The sequence below is a fragment of the Mustela erminea genome, chromosome 11 (genome assembly GCF_009829155.1).
Source record: "Mustela erminea isolate mMusErm1 chromosome 11, mMusErm1.Pri, whole genome shotgun sequence".
NCBI classification, from domain to species: domain Eukaryota; kingdom Metazoa; phylum Chordata; class Mammalia; order Carnivora; family Mustelidae; genus Mustela; species Mustela erminea.
The window spans coordinates 106,399,895-106,423,624 of record NC_045624.1 but is presented as its reverse complement, the minus strand read 5'-3'; the positions used below and the strand labels follow the sequence as shown (position 1 = coordinate 106,423,624).

The window sequence follows — 23,730 nt, the reverse complement described above, 5'->3', positions numbered from 1 at the left end:
AGACTATATACTACATGGCACTCTAACACACAAAAGGGACACTGGCTGCTCTAGTCGGTTGAGCATCTGCCTTCGGCTCAGGTCATGATGCCAGAGTCCCGGGATGGAGCCCCACATCGGGCTCCCTGCTTGGTGGGAAGCCTGCTTCTCCCTCTCCCTCTGCATGCAGCTCCCCCTGCTTGTGCTCGCTCACTCTCCCTCCATGAAATAAATAAATAAAATCTTAAAAAAAAAAAGAAAGAAATACAAGAAGTTGTAAATTTTTAAAATTAAATATATATCTGGCTGATATGAAAATAGAGCCAGGAGCAAGAGAAAAACTTCAGGAAAATTAAACATCCAAGATGGAATAAAACGCTATTCCATGAGGCAACATGGAGACTGGAAAAAGGCAAATCAGCAAAGGGAACAAACAAGAGACTCCCTAACTACAGAGAAAGGAGGAGCAGAAAATGAGAAAGAAAAGCACATACAGTGTGTGTGCCCACGTGTGCGTCACACATGCAGTATGACAGGTTTTCCTAACAATATACATACTTTAGAAAGGAGAAGGGTTAACGGTGCTTATCCATTCACCCTCTTTCCTTGGAAAGTTTAGCTACAATAATGCAGGACGGAGGAAAGGCCAGTTTGCGATGGGTTAAGAAGTGAATGGTGAGCAGTGAAAACGGCTGACATAAACCCAGAGCACTCACCATACACCCAGCACCTGGCAATGTTCCCAGGCAGCCCCCCAGCATGCCCAGGGCCCAGTGGAGGAAGCAGCGGAAATCCCGCCCAGGCAGGCGGAATACAGAGCCAGTATAAGCCTCTGCTCCATAACTGCCTCCAGCCTAAGTATTATTGGGTTTCTTTGAAGAAATGAAAATAAATGGAAGTGATGCAATAATCAAAATCAGAACTGAAGTAAACTTTCCTGAAATGAAAACAATACTTCAGTATATGGATCAAAAGGACTTACTGTGTTCCAGACAAAATTAATGAAAATAGACCTGAACAAGACATAACTTAGCAAACTGAACTACAAGGGCTGTATATTGTTGTTTTATTGTTGTTATTATTATTACTCTAAGCTCCAAGGCAGGACCAAAAAAAAAATTTTTTTTTAAAAGGTTTTGTGAAAGAACAGAAGTATGCTGGCCTCAGACGTGTTTACAAAAATAAAGGTCAGACAAAAGGAAGCAACATCTCCCAAATTTTAAGAGAAAATATCTCCACCCTGAACTCTACACTAAATTGATTCTAGTTTATGTATGAAGGTGACATATATTATCTAGGGGTCTTAATACACTAAAAAAAGAAAAATCACAACAGCCATTTAAAGATGCATTAGATCTAAATATCTGGAGTTTATCTTTGTAATAATCTTTGTGTTTTTATCATTACTGACCACTTTGCCAGATCATTCTATACTAGCTACTCATTTTCCCAATACTGCTAGCTTACATAAATTATGGGCACCAAAATATCTATTTTCAGTTCTATCAATGCTAATAAAACATATGTGAAAACTGTTTTAAAAAATGTACCACAAGGGGTGCCTGGGTGGTTCAGTCATTAAGCATCTGCCTTCTACTCAAGTCATGATCCCAGGGTTACGGGAGCACCCCCCCACCCCGTCCCCTGCTCTGTGGGAAGACTGTTTCTCCCTCTTCTGCTCCCCCTGCTTGTGTTCCCTCTCTCCTTGTGTCTTCCTCTGTCGAATAAATAAAATCTAAAAAACAAAAACAAAAAGTATCACAGGTATACACCAAAATATGGCAGTTAAAAATCTGCCTAAATTGGAAAACAGGTATTTGCCAAGAAGTATACCAGGTGATATCTGAGGGTCATTATACACTAGACACAATTAAAATATCCCACTTTGCCACATCAAATATTAATTATTCAACATTTAAAGTTCTGAAAATTCACTGATGAAGTTATTTCAGTAAAAATTATTTTCCAATTTGAAAAATGAATATTCTCTTCCAACAATTTAGTTCAACTAAATTGGTTGTCAGCCCAGAACAAATTCCTCACCTTTAAGGACAAAAATAAATAAATAAAGATGACCTTCCTTTACAAATTCGTAAATACTAAAAGGTTTCAATTGTTCGGATAATTCTCAATTTCCATATGTACCAGGCTCCTCCCTCACCTTCCTGATAGTCTGGTCCACCTCAGGATTTTAGAAAATACTGTAAAATTTGACAGTGATCTTTGGAAAGCACAGGGTTCCAACTACCATTTCAAAGGACCTTTTGGGCAACATTAAGCTTAGATATGTAAAATGCATTCTTGTGTGTCAAGAGGACTTCATTTTTCTTTTGTTAATAGATCAAATGGGTATAAATCTTTTACACAGAGCACACTGTTTTTCATTTACTCATCTTAATGACCCAGTGAATTTAGATCATGTAAAAATACAAAATCAGATTAGGAAATGTGCTCTCTTCAGTCAGGAATATGTAAGATTGTGTAATGATTTTTTTTTTTTAAAGACTTTATTTATTTATTTGAGAGAGAGACAGTGAGAGAGAGCATGAGCGAGGAGAAGGTCAGAGGGAGAAGCAGACTCCCCATGGAGCTGGGAGCCCGATGTGGGACTCGATCCCGGGACTCCAGGATCATGACCTGAGCTGAAGGCAGTCGTCCAACCAACTGAGCCACCCAGACGCCCCTGTGTAATGATTCTTAATGCACTTTTCTCGAACTGTTATTTTAGAAAAGTAGCTTAAATACACTGTGTATCAGAATTTTATCATTGCAAACCAACATCAGAAAAGACTTCCATCGACTGAAAAACAAAAAAGACATTCTTATAAGTGGAAAATCAATCACCACAACCACTAAATGTCACAGCTCAACATCAGCAAGAAGCACTGATAATTGTTAGTTATACACTGCACAAGTGATGTATGTCCTCGGTTGAGGAAGTGGGTGCCAGGTTTTTAGAAAACTGTACATATATTGATTTTACATTTATTTAATGTGGCCATTGTAAGACACTTTATTCTTCTGATAAACTATGATTGCTTATCAAAAGATTCTATAATTCAAGAGAAACATTCATAACTTGTGTGAAAATGAAAACCACCGGCCCACAGAAATCATGCCCACAAAATCCAATTTTGTGGATTTATGGCAGAAAGGCATTAAACTACTTGTCTTGCAGGGACTGCAGACTAGTCACTGAAGTACAAGTGGCACAGCAGTAATGATTAAGGTGACACGTCCCCCTGCCACAGCTGTTAATCAGCTTAATACTAGTTACTTTATTGACATTCTTGTAATTACTTTTCCTAAGGCACATTTGTGCGACATATATTTTACTTTAATTATGAGCAATCGGAAGCGAGTCCAATACCCAAAAAAGAATAATCAAGGTTCTCCTAAAGCAGGTATACAGTAAGCCGGGTGTGTTTCCAAGCCCCTGGAGTTGGAGACCATCCCAGGCCTCAGAACCAGATCGTGTTTTCCACATGCCCATATCATTGCCATACCTTGCCATCCTCCGAACACACGCCCATGTGCTCTCCACTCTCATCCAGGCTAATCTGATTTATCTTCACGGGACTCTAGTCAAACAAACAAACAGGCAAACATGTAAAACTTCAGGAAAATATATACATCAACAACCAAATGCTTTGGCTCTTTGTAATATTTCAGTGAGAAAAATGTCTATTAGTTTGGATGTGTGAGTTTAAGACATATTTGGTTTTTGGAAATGAAAATGGTAAAGTACAGCTTTGCTCTCACACACGTAATAAACCTGGAAACCTAAGACTTCCCACCAAATTACGTATTGCACAAGCTTCAAGTCCCACCTAAAATGTTATTTTTGTTACAGGTTATATTCCTTTTTATGTATTCTCTTCTATTTATTCCCCATTCCTAAAACTCCTTCCAAACCAAATCCATTAAAGAACATAACAAACGCCAAAAATAAAAAATCACGAGGCAAAGAAAAATTTTGACTGTTCCAGTTTGGTACATTCTTCTCTCATAAATCACTAAATTGACGTTGAATTTAAACTTTATGCTTAGTACTTTCTGGGGGAAAATGTACAGGGCGTGGTTGATATTCACTAATTTGTTATCCCTCTTCTTTTTAGTAATATCAAATTTTAAAAATCTGTCAAGACTGGGGCACCTGGGTGACTCAGTGGGTTAAAGCCTCTGCCTTTGGCTCAGGTCATGGTCTGAGGGTCCTGGGATCGAGCCCCGCATTGGTCTCTCTGCTCGGCGGGGAGCCTGCTTCCTCCTCTCTCTCTCTGCCTGCCTCTCTGCCTACTTGTGATCTCTCTCTCTCTCTCTCTCTCTGTGTCAAATAAATAAATAGATGTTTAAAAAAAAAAGTCTGTCAAGACCGAAACCAGGCATTCTACTTTGAATGTATTTTCCCAAGCATAAATGAACAACAGGACTTTTATTATTTTTCACAGCTTTCTCGTTTTCTATGTAGCCAACTGTTTACCTACTAAAACATTCAAATAGGTGGATTTTCCAATAGAAGTCAAGACCGGCAAATGATGACAACACTAAAAAATGACAAGCTTTTATTCTCTTCCTAAATAATGGCGCTTTCCTGCTCTTTTACACAAAACATGATAGAACTAAGCATGGAAAAGAAAAGCCTTCATCAATTATGGCATGAGTCTGCAAATTAGTTTTTTAAAGTATCTAACTTTAGGGGCGCCTGGGTGGCTCAGTGGGTTAAGCCTCTGCCTTTGGCTCAAGTCGTGATCTCAGGGTCCTGGGATCGAGCCCCACATCAGGCTCTCTGCTCAGTGGGGAGCCTGCTTCCTCCTCTCTCTCTGCCTGCCTCTCTGCCTACTTGTGATCTCTCTCTCTGTCCAATAAATAAATAAAATCTTTTAAAAAAATAAAATAAAGTATCTAACTTTAAGATAATTTGGCTTGTTGATAAGGATTAATGGAAAAATACAAAATGGAATGTTCCTTTCTCAGTGGAAAGTATCTCAGAGCTAGTAACCAAAGGTTAGGGCAGACCAAGACTCCCAGACCTCAGAAGGCCACCCACGGACATGCTGTTGAGAGAAATTCCTCCATTGCAGGGTAAGACAGCTGACCCCAGAGCCCTTCCTCATGTTGGTCATTGCACCAGCAACACTCCTGAAATGCTGTCTATGAAAAGAAACCTTATCTCCTTAAAAGTTCCTAGAATGTTGAGGTGCCTGGGTGGCTCATTGGTTTAAGTGTTTGTCTTTGGCTCAGGTCTTGATCCCGGGGTCCTGGGGTTCTGGAATCCAGCCTCGAATGTGGCTCCCTGCTCAGCGGGGAGTCTGCTTCTCCCTCTCCTCCTGCCCCCACTCATGCTCTCCCTTGCTCTCAAATAAGTAAAAAAAAAATTTAAAAGTTTCTAGAACGTTAAAAGGGGAAAGGACCTTGTAGATAGATATTTGATCCCTTTTACAGGGGAATAAACCAAAGTCCAGGGATGAGAATAACAAAAGAGAAAGTACCAGGGATCCAACCTAGAGAGCAGGGGACAGCGCCTAGCACAGGGAGCGTGATGGACGATGGGTGGCAAGGAATACGCAAAACAAAATACAAGCTGAACTGGGAGAGCAGTGAGGCCAGCGCGTCTGGACTCCTGGCTGAGAAGCCTGAATGCTCAGCTTTTGTGTCTTCTTTGGATAAATGCTTTCCTCACTGAGTATCCTCTGGGACCAGTTTCCTAATGTTCATCATTTTGTTCATCAAATAACATTTTAATACCCATTTACTCTAGCAAATATAACCCCCTGACTGTAATTTAACTATTTATATAGATTACATAAGCATAGATTATGGCTATAAGGTATCTTGGTTATATTTGGGGTGTGTGTGTGTATGGTTATATGTAATATATAACATATCTATCTCAAATTACATTTTAATAGGGATACGTAGCCTGTCAATGCTGAGTTTTCCTGTCCTGTCTAACATGGCAGTCTCTGCGTATGAATCAAAAACTGAAGAAAATCAAAGTACGCCACATGTGACCAGCATCTGGTATCAGACAGCACATGAATCAGAACATTTTCCCCATTGCAGGAAGTTCTACTGGACAGTGCTGTTCCAGGCCTACAAAACTGAGCCCCACCTCTGAATGCAGTCCTTCTTTATCATTACAACGAATTCCTCCCTCAGTAGAATCTGTACCGCCACATTAGCAATGTTACAGGGAAAAGCATATCTACAAGGTTTGAGAGTCCTCTTTCCCTCACATCTCTGTGAGCAACAGAATTTTTTCTTCTTTACTTTTTTTTCTGCCAAAGATCAATATTCATTGATTTATTTCCCTGACTACTAATAAACATAAGCATTTCTCTTAAGTCTGTTGGTCAATTAATCTGCTCAAGCAGTTGAGCTTATTTGCAGACAGCTCATACTCATTTTTCTATGGACATGTTTGTCATTTTCTTGTTAATTTCCTTTTTATTTTTAGGGTATGAGGTCTTGGTACAATACCTCACCCGGACATTGTATGTGGTCTTTTTTTTTTTTTTTTTTTTTTTAAATTGGAAGACGGCTATTGCTTTATTTCTAATGTTAAAGTCTTTAATACTTTTGGGACTTATTTTTTTCCAAATAATCCATCCTTCTTCTGAAGAGAACTGTTTGTCATATAATAAGTATTCACCTCAGATATCTTTCTGGGTTTTCAACTGTGGTCTCTTTGTCCGTTGCTGTATCAATTCATCATTGACTTAATTATAATACACATGGTATGTTCTCTTTCTGGTAAAAGGCAAGACCAAGCCATAGTTCTCCACACTTTCCTTGGGTTTTCTCAGGATTTGTATGGTTCTGTGTGAAGTTAAAGATGAAATAACCCTCATGTTGCTAAATAGAGTGGTCAGTGTTCAAGCCTAACTTGCTTTAACTAACAGGAGGATGTAACACTGCGGGTAACTCTCCCCTTCTCTTGGCTTCCAGGATACCACACTTGTCTGGTTTTTCTTTGACATTTCCAGCTCCCCTTTCTGTGTCTTTGGTCAGATTCTCCCAATCTCCTGATTTCTATATTTCATGGTTCAGTCTAACATCTGTGTTTTCTCCTTTGGTTATTTTCTTCCAAGCCATGAACTGACTGCTAAATTTTATCTCTAGACTGGGCCTCTCCCTCTTTCAGACCAATATTTAGAACTGCCTATTTTACAGATGTACTTGGATGCCTACCAAGCATCTCAGCTAAAGTGTATCCCAACCCAAGATCCCAATGCTCCCTTATGAAAGAGCCCTTCTTAATGTTTCCCTGATCCCAGTTACAGACGACTACATTCTTCTGGCTGCTCAGGGCAAAAAACCTTGGAGCCATCCTTGACTTCTGTTTTTCCTTCACACTCTACTGTGTTTCTGCCAGCAATTCTTACCATCACGTAAACCAAATTTATCCAGACTTTGACCACTTTCACCAGCTCTAGAGCTGCCATCCAAGCCACCATCATTCTTGTCTGGATCATCCTAATAGTTTCATAACTAGTGGACCCTGCTTCTGCTGTCACTCTCCAAGAAGTGTGTTCCCAAAAAATCAGCAGAAAGATACTGTTAACAGACTGACCGGACAATGCCATTGCTTGAAAATCTGTCAATGGTCTCCCAACTCAGAAGCAAACCCCAAGTTCTTACTATGAGCTGAGAGTCCTCAACAATTTGGTTCTAGCCCTCCCGCCAACTTCTCCCCTCATCTACACTCTGCCTTGTTCTCTCTCCTCCAGCCATGATGACCTCCCTGCTGTCTTCCTGCCTTAGAGCCTTTGCACCCGTTTGCCCAAGATGCATTTCTGCCAAATCTTCACAGGTAGTCATCTTAGCAATGCTCTCTGGCCACCAACCTACAATTTCAACATTTACCCAAACATCACAACTCCTTTACTGGCTTATTTTTCCCCTGCAGCACTTACCACTACTTACCTTACTATGTATTTTACTTATTTAACTTTTTCACTGCCAAATTCACTCACTACAATACTAAATTCATGACAGTTCAAAGAATAAAAAATTCCCATCACACACAAATTCATCCAGAGAACAGAACAGAAAGGATATGTTTCCCAAATCTTTTTAGCAAGCCAGCATACTCTTATAATAACAAAGCTCAACAAGGATATTATGAGAAACGAAAAGTACAAGTGAATCTTGGTCATGAGCATAAATGGAAACATCCTAAAGAAAATATTAATAAAGTCAGCATATACAGAAAAGCCTAGTTTATTCCAGAAATCCTAAGTTGGTATAATATAGGGAAATGAACTAATATAATTCTCTGCATTAAGAAAATAAATGAAGAATATCCAAAGATCATCTCATTAGTTGCAGAAAGCTATCAAATTCAACACCATTCCCGGTAAAAAAAAAAAAACAAAAAAACAAAAACAAAAAAAAACAACCTCTTGGCATTCCTGGTAAAAACTCTTGGGATGAAAAGTCCTCATTTTCACTTAATGGTGAAATGTTGAAAGCTTTTCCTTCAATATCTCTACAATATTGACTCTTCTAATCCATTTCTCCATGTATTAGACCTTCTTTAACATCTCCAAATAAAATTTGATAATTTTCCCCTTAGCGGTCTTACCCTTTATTTTATTCCAGTAGTGGCAATGTCTGCAAGTACCCTTTTCTCCTTCCTGGTATGTATAACAGGATTCTGTTTATACAACATACAAAAATAGGCAAAATTCTATGACAGCGCAGAGGGGGCACACAGAGAAGGCAGAAAATGAAAAAGAAAAGCCAAGCACTTTCAGTTATAAAGGTCAGTGCAGTGGGGTCCCTTTAAGGTGACTTTGAGCAGAGGGGGATTTCACACCATCTATTCTCAATAGAATGCTAGTTACATGATGGTTTGCATCATAACCACTGTTTCACTGAATATTTTATGTGCCTTGTCAAGTTGTACTTCACAATAAAAATAAACATTAAAAAACTTAAGGTAAAATTAAAAAGAGCGTGTGCATGAAATCGTCTGGGGTTAATACCTTCGGTGGCTTATTTCTTAGATCACATTTTTTCCCTCCATGACTGTCTAGGAACTCAAAGGTTCTCATTCTGTTCTGGTCATCTTGGTTTTCCCAGAAAATACTGCATTTCATATTTTTGAGATGAAAAAAAATTTTTTTAATCTTTTTTTTTTTTTAAGATTTTTATTTATTTATTTGACAGATAGAGCTCACAAGTAGGCAGAGAAGCAGGCAGCGAGAGAGGAAGGGAAGCAGGCTCCCTGGTGATCCCACGACCCTGGGATCATGACCTGAGCCGAAGGCAGAGGCTTTAACCCACTGAGCCACCCAGGTGCCCCTGAAAATTCATTTTTAATGTTTTCTATTTTATTAATTTCTTATTGTATATTAATTTTCCCTTTCTGGCTTAGAACAATTTTGATGATCTTATTCTAACTTCCTGACATTAATATAGTGTGCATTAGTTGTTACTGCTCATCTAGTAACCATAAAATAATCAAGTGCCTGGCATTTACCTTTAATTATGTAAACTGGTCATAAATTAGAGGCCAAAAAATAATGTATAATACAATAATTATTTCCTCTTTGAGAAAAGTAGAATTTGGTTTTATTTCTAAGAATGGTGACAGCATTATTTGGTTACTTATCTAGTTATTAATAAAATTCTAGTGTAACTACAATTGTGGTCCGAAATGTGGTTCGTATATTTTAAAAAAATTGTTCATTGAAATCTAAGCTATTCATTTCCAACTAACACATATTCTCTGGTTCAAAATACACATATTTTTAATGTTATTTTTATTATCTAGTTTCTATTGGTTCAAAATACATATATTTTTAATGTTATTTTTATTATCTAGTTTTTACATATCCTTTCTATATATCCTGCTCTCTTCTTCACTTAGCACAGACTGATAGAAACATGTTTCAAAAACTTCCCATTACAACTGCGGTTTTGCCCATTTCTTCCTGCATTTCAAGTAAGTTTTGGTCTAGATATTAGATCCCCTATAATTGGGTACATCAAAGGTATGAAAAAGTTTCCTTTTACCCCTAAATGTAATCAATATAATATGTGGTCTGCTGGCTAATTCTCTTTTGCTTTAAGTTCTACTTTTTCTTGCATTTTTATTGCCAATATGCTTAATATTTATTTCATATCAAAGCTGAGGATATTTTTCTTTTAGTAACAGTAAAGTATTTTATACTTTTTAGAATAATGTTTCCTTATTCCATTATTGTCTTTTTGCTATATTACTCAACTTCTTTTGTCTATCTAGGGACAATTTAAATGCTGTTCATTCTATTTGTATTCTATTAGTATCACTTAAAAATTTTCAGGAATTATACTTGAATTATCTCTCGCTCCAAATCAGTGCAATGGCATACACGGACTCATTTAGAAGATGAGGTATTTAGCCCATGTTTATTTGCTACCTCTTTCCTTTCCCTATCTTAATGCGAAAGTACAAATATTTTATATTTCATAAGTTACACCAAATAAAATTGGAGAGAAAATCCAGTTAATACGTCAGTAAAAATAACAACCTTAAACTATAAGTTCTAAGCATGAATCCAGCTAGAGGAAGAAACTATTTAGCTATTGGGATGTCCATAATTTTAAAACTGATTCATGAGAGATCAATCAAAGATTAGGGATATTTACCTCTTGTTATGTACATTGCAAAGAACTTTACAGCTTATTCTTCTTTAGTTTTTGAAAATATTTGGTCTTCATATTCATGTAACTCAAACCAAGTAAAACAGTCAACTCCCAAAAGAAATAGTACAAATTATAGTTAAAACAAGAACAGGAGTCAATCTTAGTAATAACAAATAACATATAAATAAACAAGAGATTTTACCTATGGAATTGGCAAAGATTGTTTAAGTATCTAGTTTTGGCAAAGAAGTCCCCAAAGAGATACTCCTTGTCCCCTACTGGTGGGAATTCAAATATGGAGAAACTTTCCTAAGGATCATTTGGCCATGTGTATCAAAAATCTTTAAAATATGTATTTTCTGGGGCGCCTAGATGGTAGAGTCGGTTAAGCAGGGCTGTGAGACTGGCCCTGCTTTGGGCTCTGCACTCAGTGTGGAGTCTGTTTAAGATTCTCTCTCCCTCTTCCCCCTTCTACCCCCAGTGCTCTCTCTCTGAGATAAAAAATTAAATCTTTCAAAAGACATACGTATTGCCTATTTTACACAAGAAGAAGAGGGGTGCCTGGAGAGCTCAGTTGGTCTGCCTTCGGCTCAGGTCATCATCTTGTGGTCCTGGGACTGGGTCCTGCACAAAGCTCCCTGATCAGCAGGGAGTCTGCTTCTCCTTCTGCCTATCCCCAACTCATTCACTTGTTCTCTCTCTCTGAAATAAATAAAATCTTTAAAATAACAAAAAAAAAAAAAGAAAGAAAAAGAAAAAAATTGGGGCTCCTGGGTGGCTCAGTGGGTTAAAGCCTCTGCCTTCCGCTCAGGTCATGATCCCAGGGTCCTGGGATCAAGCCCTGCATTGGGCTCTCTGCTCAGGAGGAAGCCTGCTTCTTCCCCTCTCTCTGCCTGCTTGTGATTTCTGTCAAATAAATAAATAAAATCTCAAAAAAAAATTATTTTGCAAAGATGCTTTCCACAGCAGGTTTCTTTTGTAAGATACTAAGAAACAGAAATTACTTAAATTTCTAAAAGCAAATATAAATGATGAAAATGAAAAGAACAAAAATATTAAGTTTAAAAAATGTATTATATAATAAAGAATCTGACTTTGGGGCACCTGGGTACCTCAGCTGATTTGATGTCCAACTCCTGATTTTGGTTCAGGTCATGGTTTCAGGGTCACGGGATGGAGCCCAAGTCAGGCTCTACACTCTTTGGGAAGTCTCCTTGAAATTCTTTCCCTCTCCTTCTGTCCTCCCCCTGCTCATGTGTGTGCACACATACTCTCTCTCTCTCTCAAATAAATCTTAAAAAAATAAAGAGTCTGACTTAATCCAAGAGAAGTCAGGTCTTTACCCTTGGTTTCCGGGAGATAATCTATCCTGATAGGAATGTCTGTTAAAGGTGAAAGACCTCACAGTCTTTCAATGGGCCATGCCAGAAAGACTAAACCCTGTGATTGCAGGTGGGGGCTTTGGGTCATGCATATCGACCAACCTGTCAACCAATCATTCCTACATAACAGATCCCCTGTAAAAATCCTGAACGGCAATGGGAGCTTCCTGCGTTGTCACACATATAGGCCCGGTGGTAATGCGTCCTGAGGACAATGGAATTTTGCATCCCAGGGTCTGCCCTATGTGGTCTCTTCCTTTAGCTGATTTGTTGACTGTATCACTTCCTTGTAATAAACTGTAATTTTGAGTATAATAACTTTTGGTGAGTTCTCTGAGGTCTCTAACTAATTATCAACCACGAGAGTGTATCTGGGAACTTGCAGATCTTGTAGTTGGTGTTGGAAGTCTTCAGCAAACTCAATCCTCTGGAAGACTGTGCCTTCAACTCTCACAATTCGGCTAGCTCTCAGTAAACCCCACCTAGGATTTATAAATACAACTGTATTTACAGGCACCTGTACATAACATATGTGGCTGGAAGCAGATACTCTAACATATTAGCACTGGTTTTATCTGGATGCTGAGATACTATTATTGTTTAGATTGTACTTTTCTATGTTTTGCTCATTTTCTAAAGCATATATTTATTTTGTTTTTAATCCAAAGATAAATATTTTTACATGATTATGTAGTCAGCTTTTTAATTTAAAACCAAAAGATAGCAAAATTTATCTTAATTGTCAAAGCCATCACTCTGGGGACGCGCAGCACCCATTTTTACCTCAAGTGACAACTGAGTGTCATCACTACGCACATCAGTTTCTATTATTAGTTCTGTAATATTTGATAAAAAACAAATAAAGAACAGGATTTCAGCATGGCAGCTGTCAATGGCACAAGAAGCAGGTCTGGCACAGGTCCTCACAGAAAAAGGAAGAAATGCCTTATGCATTTCTGCCATTTCTGCATACTTGAAATGAATGGGAAAAAGAGAAAGGGTAAGGAGGGAAACTGTAGTGCAGGAGTCCATCTTTCTTCCATGTGGAATCTAATTGCCTGTTCTACACACAGAATTTACGGGGTGTATCTGCCAAGCTGGGATACTGGAGTAGATGTAAACAAGAAAAGGGACCCGAGGAAAAAAAAAAAAGACCCAAGAAAAATGGCCTCAGCTGTATTTTCCATTAGCTACAATTTTATTCCTAATGGAGACATGTTTGGAATTCTGGACAATATAAGTGAGTTTGTTCAAAAATCAATAATGTCAAGCTGACACTATAGAACATACAAAAATGTTTCCTTAATGGAACAAAAAAAGAGGCCTGACTAAGCAGGAGGGGGTGCGGACTGGCCCATACCTTCTAAGCCCAAGTCCACCACAGGTGGTCTCAAGTTCTTAAATTTAAAGAAAAGGCAAAATTACCAACATGTACACCTCATGTGATAATCAATTACCTAATGTAAAATGCCTGAAATAAATACACTTAGTATGGATTATGTCAGCTCTTCAATTAGGAATAAATTCACGGTCATTTCGAAAGCTGCTTTTAATGGTGTTCTTTGTGGCAACTTCTTTTCCCCCGACGCTCCTCATCATCCCACCTTAAGCTATCGGTCCCCCAACAGCGAACCTAAGGAATCAATCTGCTAATGTATAATTTGTAAGGCTCCTCTGACTAACAAATGGATAATTGATTCCTTCACAAATGCTGCATCCCCATGGACACGGAGCGGAATGAATAAGAAGGAAGATGGATTTCACTTTCGTTCTCTGAGATCCGCTAGTTAGCAATCCCAACATGCACATGGCCGCCCAGGCAGCCTCATGCTCTGTAGTCACACTTAGAGAGCAAGCTGCACTGACATTACACGTGTGAAAAGCAAACGCCTGTTCTTTCATACTTGGGAAAAGCTCTTTTTACTGCTTATTTTACTCTCCCCAGATGATACACCCCGAGGTGAGCAAGACCTCCAGCTGGATGTAAGAAGTCTCTGAAAAATACATCTACTTGAGGGGTTTCTACACATCTACAAAACAAACCCTTATTTTCTCTCAGACTTACTCTATGGCCAGAACAACCTAACCTTTAGCTATAAACTCCCAAATTGTCTCCGTTGCTCTCAGATTTCATCTCAGGGTTTCAATACTCAGTACCAGGCTTGAATAGCTGAAGAAGAACTGACAGTCCCCATCTGGCACTCATTGCCCCACGATACTAACTATGCAGCATTCCATTGTTAAAACAGAGTATGCAAGGAAAGTGTATGCTTGCGAGGTTTTAAAGATGATCCTACCTCTCTAAGATTTAATAACTACATTAATTCGAGCTTCTTGATGTGATAATCCAGCTGCTGTTTCTGCGGGTGGAAGAAAAACGCATTGTCAGCAGCAAATTCATTCCAATTTGGGAAATAATTGGAAAATTTAAAAAGCTACAAAGTCCTTGTTTTCCACTCTGAAGAAATGGAAGGAGTAATGGAGAAAGGAGGCACAACCTCATAGAAGTTATGTTTCAAATTTTGTATGATAATGTGGCTGAAATATTCTTTATTCTACAAACAACTACTGACCAATTATAAATCTATACTTTCAAAAAAAATTCTTTTTCACAGAAATAGAAAAAAAATCCTAAAATTCATAGGAAACCACAAGTTTCCAAATAATCAAATTAATCCTAAGAAAGAAAAAGCTGAGGCCTCACACTTCCTGATTTCAAGCTTTATTACAAAACTACATTGATCAGAACAGTATAGGACTGACATAAACGTGGACACTGAATCAAGGGCCCAGAAATAAACCCATGCTATCACTTAGTATTTCAAGAATAGTCAATGATGAAAGGACAGTCCCCTTAATAAATGGTGGGAAAACTGGATACTCCTATGTAAATAATACAAGAGGACCCCTATCTTATACCACTTACAAAAATTAACTCAAAATGGATTAAGAACTTAAAGGTAAGATATGAAGTCATAAAACTCCTAGAAGAAAACATAGGGGGAAATCTCCTATGACAGTCTGGGCAATGATTTTTTTGGACATGACACCAAAAGCACCAAGTAACAAAACCAAAACTCAGCAAGTGGAATGACATCAAACTAAAAGCCTTCTGTACAGCAGAGAAAACGATCAATAAAATGAAAAAGGCAGCCTACAGAACAGAGGGGACTACGTGCAAACCATGTATCTAATCCAGGGTTAATATGCAAAATATACAAGGAATTCATACCACTCAACAGCACGAAAACAATCTGATTTAAAAATGGGCAGAGGGGGTGCCTGGGTGGCTCAGTTGGTTAAGCAACTGCTTCAGCTCAGGAGTCCTAGGGATCCCACATCAGGCTCCCAGCTCCACAGGGAGTCTGCTTCTCCCTCTGATCGTCTACCCTCTCAGGCTCACTCTCTTTCTCTCTCTCTCTCTCTCTCAAATAAATAAAATCTTAAAAAAAAGTGGGCAGAGGACTTGAACTGACATTTCTCCAAAGAACAGAGACAAATCGCTGACAAGTACAGGAAAGGTGCTCCATGTCACTCATCACCATGAAAATGCAAATCAAAACCACAATGAGTTATCACATCACACCTGTTAGGAAAGCTATTATAATAGCTAACAAATGCTGGTGAGGATGTGGAAAAAAGGGAACCCTGGTGCACTGCTGCTGGGAATGTACAGCTACTATGGACAAGAGTGTTGGGACTCCTCAAAAAAATCAACACTCAAACTATCACATGACCCAGCAATCTCAATTCTGGGTATAAATCCAAAGGTAATAATGCATGATCTCAAAGAGATCTGTACTCCCATGTTCACTGCACCATTATTCATAACAGCCAAGATATGGGAACAACCTTACTATCCACTGACAGATGAATGGATAAAGAAAATGTGTGTGACACACACACACAAACACACACACAGAGGGGATGTGTATATATGCACATACACACATATATACACATTTTTATGTATGTGTACATATATGTGTATATATACATTCATGTGTGTATATTATATATTATTATATATTCCATATATATATAGAATATTATTCAGCTATTAAAAAAAAAATCCTGCCGTTCACAACCCCACAGATGGACCTTGACGGCATGATGCTAAGTAAGTCACACCAAAAAGGACAAATACTTATATGTGGAATCTGAAAACACCCAAATTCCTAGAAATTGAGTAAAATGGCGGTTGCAGGGATGAGGGGGTGAGGAAATAGGGAGATGTTGGTCAAAGGTACAAAGTTATAAGATGAGGAAGTTCAGGGGCTCTCTGGTACACTATGGTGACTGTAGTAAACAATACTGTGTTCTATACAGTTGCTGTATAGTTGCTGTGAGAGAAGAGCTTTAATGTCCTCACCATAACAACATCAAATGGTAATTATAGGAGGCAGAAGTTAGCCTGACTGTGGTAAACATTTTGAAATATGTGTGTGTCAGTTCATTAACACTGTACACCTTAAACTTACATATTATACATCAATTATATTGCAATAAAGCTTGAAAAAATGAAACTGCATACTCTAAAAACAAAGTACTAACCTATTATGTAAACAAGGTTGATTTCTGAGCAAAAAGTATTTTAAACAACTTATATGCTAGTTAAAATATTAAGCACAGTTATTTTAATGTGAAACAATTACATGTCTGCTATTTGAGGTAGTGTCCATTGTATTTCTAATGCAAGAATTCCAAAATACCCTCCCAGCATCACAGCCTACTGAACGACAGAACATTTCCTTCCATGATTCAAGTAGCTTTATGGTTCATCAAAGCTTTTTTCTGATGCTGCAAAACTCTGAGTAAATATTAAATTACCTTAAGAGAGAGTACATTGTCTACATCTCCTGAGAGCCTTAATAAATATTCTGTAACTTCCACAAAAATACTGTTTGAGGGGCGCCTGGGTGGCTCAGTGGGTTAAGCCGCTGCCTTCTGCTCAGGTCATGATCAGGGTCCTGGGATCGAGCCCCACATCGGGCTCCTTGCTCAGCGGGGAGCCTGCTTCTCTCTCTGCCTCTGCCTGCCTCTCTGCCTGCTTGTGATCTCTGTCTCTCTCTCTCTGTCAAATAAATAAATAAAACCTTTAAAAAAAAATTAAAAAAAATACTGTTTGGTAGGAAAAAACAAATGTATTAAATATCTCTAATTTGCCACTTAAATTTAACTTGTATTTTAATGATCAAAACCTGAAATTACCCTGTTAGAAAATCAATGTCCCAGAAAATGATTTAAACTCTAACTAGTGTCTTGAAAATCATCTAAAAGAAGTAAAAACTTCTTTTTTTTTTTTTTTTTTTTTTTTTTTAGATTTTATTTATTTGACAGAGAGAGAGATCATAAGTAGGCAGAGATCACAAGCAGGCAGAAAAAGAGGGAAGCAGGCTTCCTGCTGAGCAGAGAGCCTGATGTGGGGCTCGATCCCAGGACCCTGGGATCATGACCTGAGCTGAAGGCAGAGGCTTTAACCCACTGAGCCACCCAGGCACCTCAAGAAGTAAAAAATCCTTGACAGTCTTGGGAATGAGAAGAATGGAAAGAAGTTCTCAGGAAGAGTCACCTTGTTGGGAAAGAAAAGAATTCTGTCCATTCATTGTGTCATGGCGGTTTTAACTTGAGCTTAAATTTTCTGCATTTTTAAGACTGCTTATCAGTCAGTCTTTGCAAGCCACTGAAACATTCCTAAATACTTTGACCTTTTAAGAGTATCCTCTGGGGCACCTGGGTAGCTCAGTCAGTTAAGCATCTTACTCTTGATTCCTACTCAGGTCAGGGGATTAGAGCCCCCCATCGGGCTCCATGCTCAGAAAGGAGTCTGCTTCTCCTTCCCCCTATCCCTACCCTCCCTCCTTTCCTCCCCTCCCTTCCTTCCTTCCTTCCTTCCTCTCTCTCTCTCAAATAAATAAAAATCTTAAAGAAAGAATTAAATAGTATCCCCTAATCAAGCGTTTTCACCACCTCCCCAAGAGCACAGTGGGGGTGACTTTGATGCTGGAAAAAGGGACAGTAGCATTTACCACCTCATCTGACTTATCAGAGCCCAGACTGCTGCATCTGCCAGCACCCAGACCCCACAGACCTCGGGGACTGCCAGCTGGTGACAGACTCAGACCTCTCGCCCATAGCCATACCCTACGGTCAGGACAACGGAGGCAGGAGCAGAGAATGGCCTTACAGCCTGCAGAAGACTTATTACATGGATGTTCGTGTTCTAAATCCTGACAACCTTTAAAAGCGCAGGGAGGATTTGGAAGGGATTGCCTCCTAAGAAGCCGGTACACTGCTGATTCCTAGAGCTGACTGCATCTTCTGTCCGCACCGGCTACGTCCCCACCAACAAGAGGCAGGAGGCAGGCTTGCACAGGATATCTGCTCAACACAAGGCCTCACCAACCTGGGCATGGATGAAAACACGGCTTCAATCTAAGGCCAAGTCAGGCTTTTGGTCTACTGTTATTTAGGTATTTATTTAGTCCTCTTTCATTCACACTCCAGGGACGGTGCTGGATGCCAGGTGAACACGGTAAATGTGGGCCTTGCCCTTATGAGGCTGGCAGCCCACGGAAGAGCTGTTCCTATTTAGGACTATAACCTTTCAGGGCCACTACAGACCTGCAGCCGTCCCCAAGCTCGTTCTCCCCAGAGCCTGCAATGCCCATCTGCTGAACAATTCAGAGGGGGCATTTTGGCTAAGTCTCCTTCTGATGCCTCGGGTACTAACTTTGGCAGTTGAGTGAGGAAAACTTTAATAGGAAATCAGTCTGAGCAACAGCATAAGGAGCAAGCCAAGTGTCTTTTGCTAGTATCCACCCCAGAATTACTGAGCACTGACCCACGACCCAACACGGTGCCGAGTTCATGATGCCATTTATGTGAAACAGTCTGTTTTGCTGGAAAACCACTGTTAAAAGAATAAACATGTGTTACATACATAAATGACCTGGAAAGAAATACAACTGACAGTTTTCAAAATGGTGAAACATAATAATATGTGAAGTATGACAGAAAATGATGTGTTCTTAAACTGAGTTATTTGTCCCTACTTATACATGAATCCAACAAAGACACAGAAAAAGAGTGACAAAGGAAAGCAGAGCTGCCAGAGAAATTCAAAGTCATCAGCCTAGCGAGGGAATAGTGCAGAAGAGAAATTTACTAATAAATGCATTTCACAAAGGAGCAACCAATATTACCAGACACCCTCCATGATACAAAGCAGATTAAAGAAAAAGTGGACAAACAGCACCTGCCTTCAACGTGTCTGTGTACACAGGCTCTGGGAATCCAGCACTTTGTGACATTCTATTTTATCATTTAACCGTATTACAGATCATTATTTATATGACTAGCTCCACAACCTATTCGACCTGAGAACAGGGGCTGTGTTTTGTCATTCTTTATAATCCATGGACCTACTTACAAAATGTTGACTGAAGGAGTAAGAAGCAATCAGTGAATGAATATGAAAAAGGCGCTCTTCTGTGTGGGGTCATCCAGAAAGCTGTCATAAAGAAGGTGGGACACGGAGCATTTCCATAGGCAAAGACAGGAAAGCACATGGCAGCAAGAGCTAAAGCACAACGTCTGGATACACCTCAGGCCACAATGACGGACAATCCTGTCGCCGAGACAGCGGAAGCCTGGGGGCTGCAGAGAGGAGCTCTGTTTTATTCCTCAGGCATCAAGGGGGCACACAAGTGTTTTCGGGGACAGGAGTAACAGAATCCCAGCTTTCCCCTGGGAAGACTGCTTGGGCAGCTGCGTGAAGGATGGATTTGGTGGGGGGGATGTTGGGGGGTAAGAGGCAGGGAGATCAGCTGGGTTTCACTGCAATAACCCAAGTGAGTTTCAATAAATACTTGACCAAGAGTGGTGGTGATATAAAGAGGGAGCAAAAGAAAGAACGAGCTCAGAAAAGAATCTCAGGGGATATACAAGGTATGGAGGCACATGGAGGATAAACATCCCAGAGATGGAAGCAAATCCGGAGGAGAAAAGAATGGAGCCTTCTAAAGACATGACATCCAGCAGGGGCCTGGAAAAGCCTAGTCTTTGTGATAAGGCAAAGATGAGCTTCTTCTTGGCTATAGTGTTTAGATTCAAAAAGAGACTATACCTTGTCTGACCCACTCCACCCGCTGATAAAGAAACAAGGACCTTCAAAAGATACTGGGTCGAGGGCGCCTGGGTGGGTCAGTTGGTTAAGCGACTGCCTTCAGCTCGGGTCATGATCTCAGAGTCCTGGGATCGAGTCCCACATCAGGCTCCCTGCTCTTTGGAGAGTCTGCTTCTCCCTCTGACTTTCTCCCCTCTCATGCTCTCTCTCACTGTCTCTCTCTCAAATAAATAAATAAAATCTTTAAAAAACAAACAAACAAACATGAATAAAAAAAAAAAAAAGAAAAGATACAGGGTCAAATTCTAGAGCAGGACCTCGCTGGGGGGGGGGGGGGCATTTGAGTGCAGTCGGGCGGGGGAGCCAGGACTCAGCAGAGAAGGACAGAGCAGTCCCTTCTATTCTAGTGGTAATTCCCAACACAGATGTCTCCATGCATCACATAACCCAACTCATCTAAATTATTTCAAATGATACTTTAGCACAGAAATAAATACTGATGTTTTAATACCCAAAGAAATTCAACTGAAGGGGGGCACCATGAACAAGGTATCCTCTATAGGCAGCCCTGAAGTTCCTAGACTACAGGGTTCTAATGCTACAATTCCAGAAAATATAATTCATTTTTTCTCAGAGAATGCTGCCCTAGAGCACATAAGTTTTTTCTAGAAGAGTTAATACAATAGAAATGGGACTGTCAGCCCCACAACCACGTAACTAGAAAAGAAACAAGCATATTACTATTCTTTTTTTTTTTTTTTTTTAAGATTTTGTTTATTTGACAGAGAGAGAGAGACTGCGAGAGAGGGAATACAAGAGGGAGAAGCAGGTTTCCTATTAATCCAGGAGCCTGATATGGGGCTTGATCCCAGGACCCTAGGCTCATGACCTGACCAGAGCCACCCAGATGCCCATATTCTTTAAAATTAAGTCTTAGAGGGATACCCCTTAGACTGGACAAGCCCTATGCGTCTCCTACGTACACCTTGAAGAACAAACTTCATCACCAAAAGCAGGTCCAGAAAGACCAACAGAGTGCAAATCCATGATGATGGCAGAGCTAACATGAACATCCCACTGGGGCCCACAGATAACCCTGCATAATTCTCAATATGCACACTGATGATACCATCAGTGCTTAATGCAAAATCTATAAGGAATAAAGATGTTCTTACTTTTCTCTCATTTATAACTGAATAATAGCAACAGCGCTAATGCATTCTCCTTACCTAAAAACATTTGAGAAAGGCTTTGTGCTTCCACAGGTTGAGGGGAAAAAAAAAAATCACTTCTCTTAAAAAGGTCAACATATCATTTAAATGACAGAGACCAAGTTATTAATCAAATAGAAAACGCCTTATTTTTCAGACATAAGATGAAGAAAGACCACTTGAAATTTCACCAATGCAGCTGTACTTTCACCACAGAGATTGTTATAAGGCTCTCCAGTGTAAAAACATTGGTTTATCAATTCTCCGCTAAGGCATTTCCCAAGCAGATGGTCATCTCTCCACAGTTCTCAAAAGAAGCACCTTGTAAATGAACTTGGAATGCCTCTACACTAAAAAGAAATTCCTGGAGTCAGCTCACCAGACCTGCACCGGGAACATTAGACAGAGCATCAGTACCCAAGTAAGCGTGTTCCCACAACACCAGAGAAATAAACCTCTTTGTGACAAGCTATAAAAGGGACCCACGCCCCAAATAAACAATGGATGAGATGAAGCAGGCAGCAAGATTAGTCTATAAAAATGAGTATGTTGAGGAAGTTTCTCTTTTTTCTTCCCTTTTCCCTTTTTTCTCCTTTTCTTTGTCCCTCCTTCTTCTAACTTTGCAAGTCCTATACACAATGAACACAGTTAAGGTGAATCCTATCAATGAATTAAAAGAAGTAATGGCTCTCTTTCGGAAGTGTCATAAATGCCTGCGGACAGATGCTTGGCTTGATCTGGTTCCTCGTGATGCGATACTGAGCTTTGCACTAAATATTTTACACCAGTATCTCAAATAATCCTCAAATTAATCATACTGCTCCAGGGTGGGATATGCTCTACATTTCACGAGAAACTGCCAGGATAAATAACCTGCCCAAACTACTGAACATGGGGAGACAGAACCCATGCCTGGCCAGCAGCCACAGTGCCATACAGCCTGTCTCCCACCTCAGGACCACATCCTGCCAACCCAGCCTCCCTTCTGCTGGGCTTCGCTGCCCTGTCTGCCTTCATCTCCAACCATCCAGTCAGTGCTTCTCTTCCCACATCTGTTGCGGGCTAGCTGCATTTCCAATAATGCATCTGAGTCAAGGTCCAAAGGGGAAAGAAAATGGAAACCAGCAGGTTCAGGGGGTTGCAAATTTTTGTGTAACCCCCACCCCTACCCCCTGCCCCCAGCAAGGACTGCAGACTCCATCTTGATGCCAAGGAATAAATTCTTGTCTTCACAGAACAGTGAGGATTTTTTTTTCTTGAGGAAGAACAAAAAGTTAAAAGTAAAAAGGAAAACTTTATACAGAAGATATCTTTATGACTTAGTAAGGGCAAAATATTTTTCCCCCAGAAGACTAAAAAACACTAACTGTAAGTGATTAGATTAATACATATTTACTGCATTCATATGAAAAGTTTCTGAACTGAAAATATCACAAATATGGAATTAAAAAAGATAAACCACAGACGAGAAGGCATCTGCCATGCTTCTGACAAGGAGATGTGTCCAGACTCTTTTTTTTTAGCCACCCGAAGAGAGCGCCCAATTCCCTGGCCCCCGACCCGTGTCTGGTATCTGGTACTCATCAGACTTTTAAGGGTTTGGCCAAACTGATGAGTGTGAAATGGTTATCTTATGGTTCAGAAAATTTCACATTTCCCTGACTATTCTCCCTGCAGAGAAACTGGGCATCCTGTCATGTGGTTATTGGAGACACATGGGGTTCTCCATCTGAGAACTTCCTGTTCATCTCTTTGTCCAGTTTCAGTTTCTTTCTGGGTTGTGTTTTCCTCACCAATGTCTAAGAGCTCATTGTAGAAGGAATATTTTAACAAAAATATGTGGTTAACATTTGCTACAAACACCCTATGATTATAGCTTCTATAGAACGTAAAAAAACAAGTAAATGAACAAAAACAATAAAAAAAAGCTGAGATTTAAAGTATTAATTTAGTGTGAAGATTGAAGTCCTAAATGCAAATCATCAGTTTCATTTAATAGAAAGACTTATTGGCAAGTATTAAATTTGACTTGCGACTTCTGATTTCGAGCCTTCACACAATCCACCCTGATCAATGTTGTTATTTTTCCTTGTAAACAGTGAACTTTGTAATTACAAATCAATTTAGAACTTTACACACATACTCACAAAGTATATGAACTAACAATTCCCAAAAGAGTAAAGAGTCTCATTAGTAACCAGAAAAATACAAAGTGAATCAATAAATTCCCATTTTCTAGAAATCTAAGTGGCAGAGAATTTCTTTTTTTCTTTTTTTTTTAAGATTTTATTTATTTATTTGTCAGAGAGAGAGAGAGTACACACAAGCAGGCTGAGTGGCAGGCGGAGGCAGAGAGAGAAGCAGGCTCCCCACTGAGCAAGGAGCCCGATATGGG

General features: G+C 39.5%; 1 protein-coding gene across 7 annotated transcripts in view; it reads right to left on the bottom strand.

Moving 5' to 3' along the window:
- VPS41 (VPS41 subunit of HOPS complex) overlaps positions 1–23,730 on the bottom strand; it is a 175,218-nt gene that overhangs the window by 97,983 nt on the left and 53,505 nt on the right. For all 7 annotated transcript variants that reach the window (XM_032303858.1, XM_032303859.1, XM_032303864.1 and 4 more), the window contains one exon: positions 3,486–3,560. In XM_032303858.1, coding sequence (XP_032159749.1) covers positions 3,486–3,560 — 75 coding nt within the window. The remainder of the gene's footprint in view (positions 1–3,485; positions 3,561–23,730) is intronic.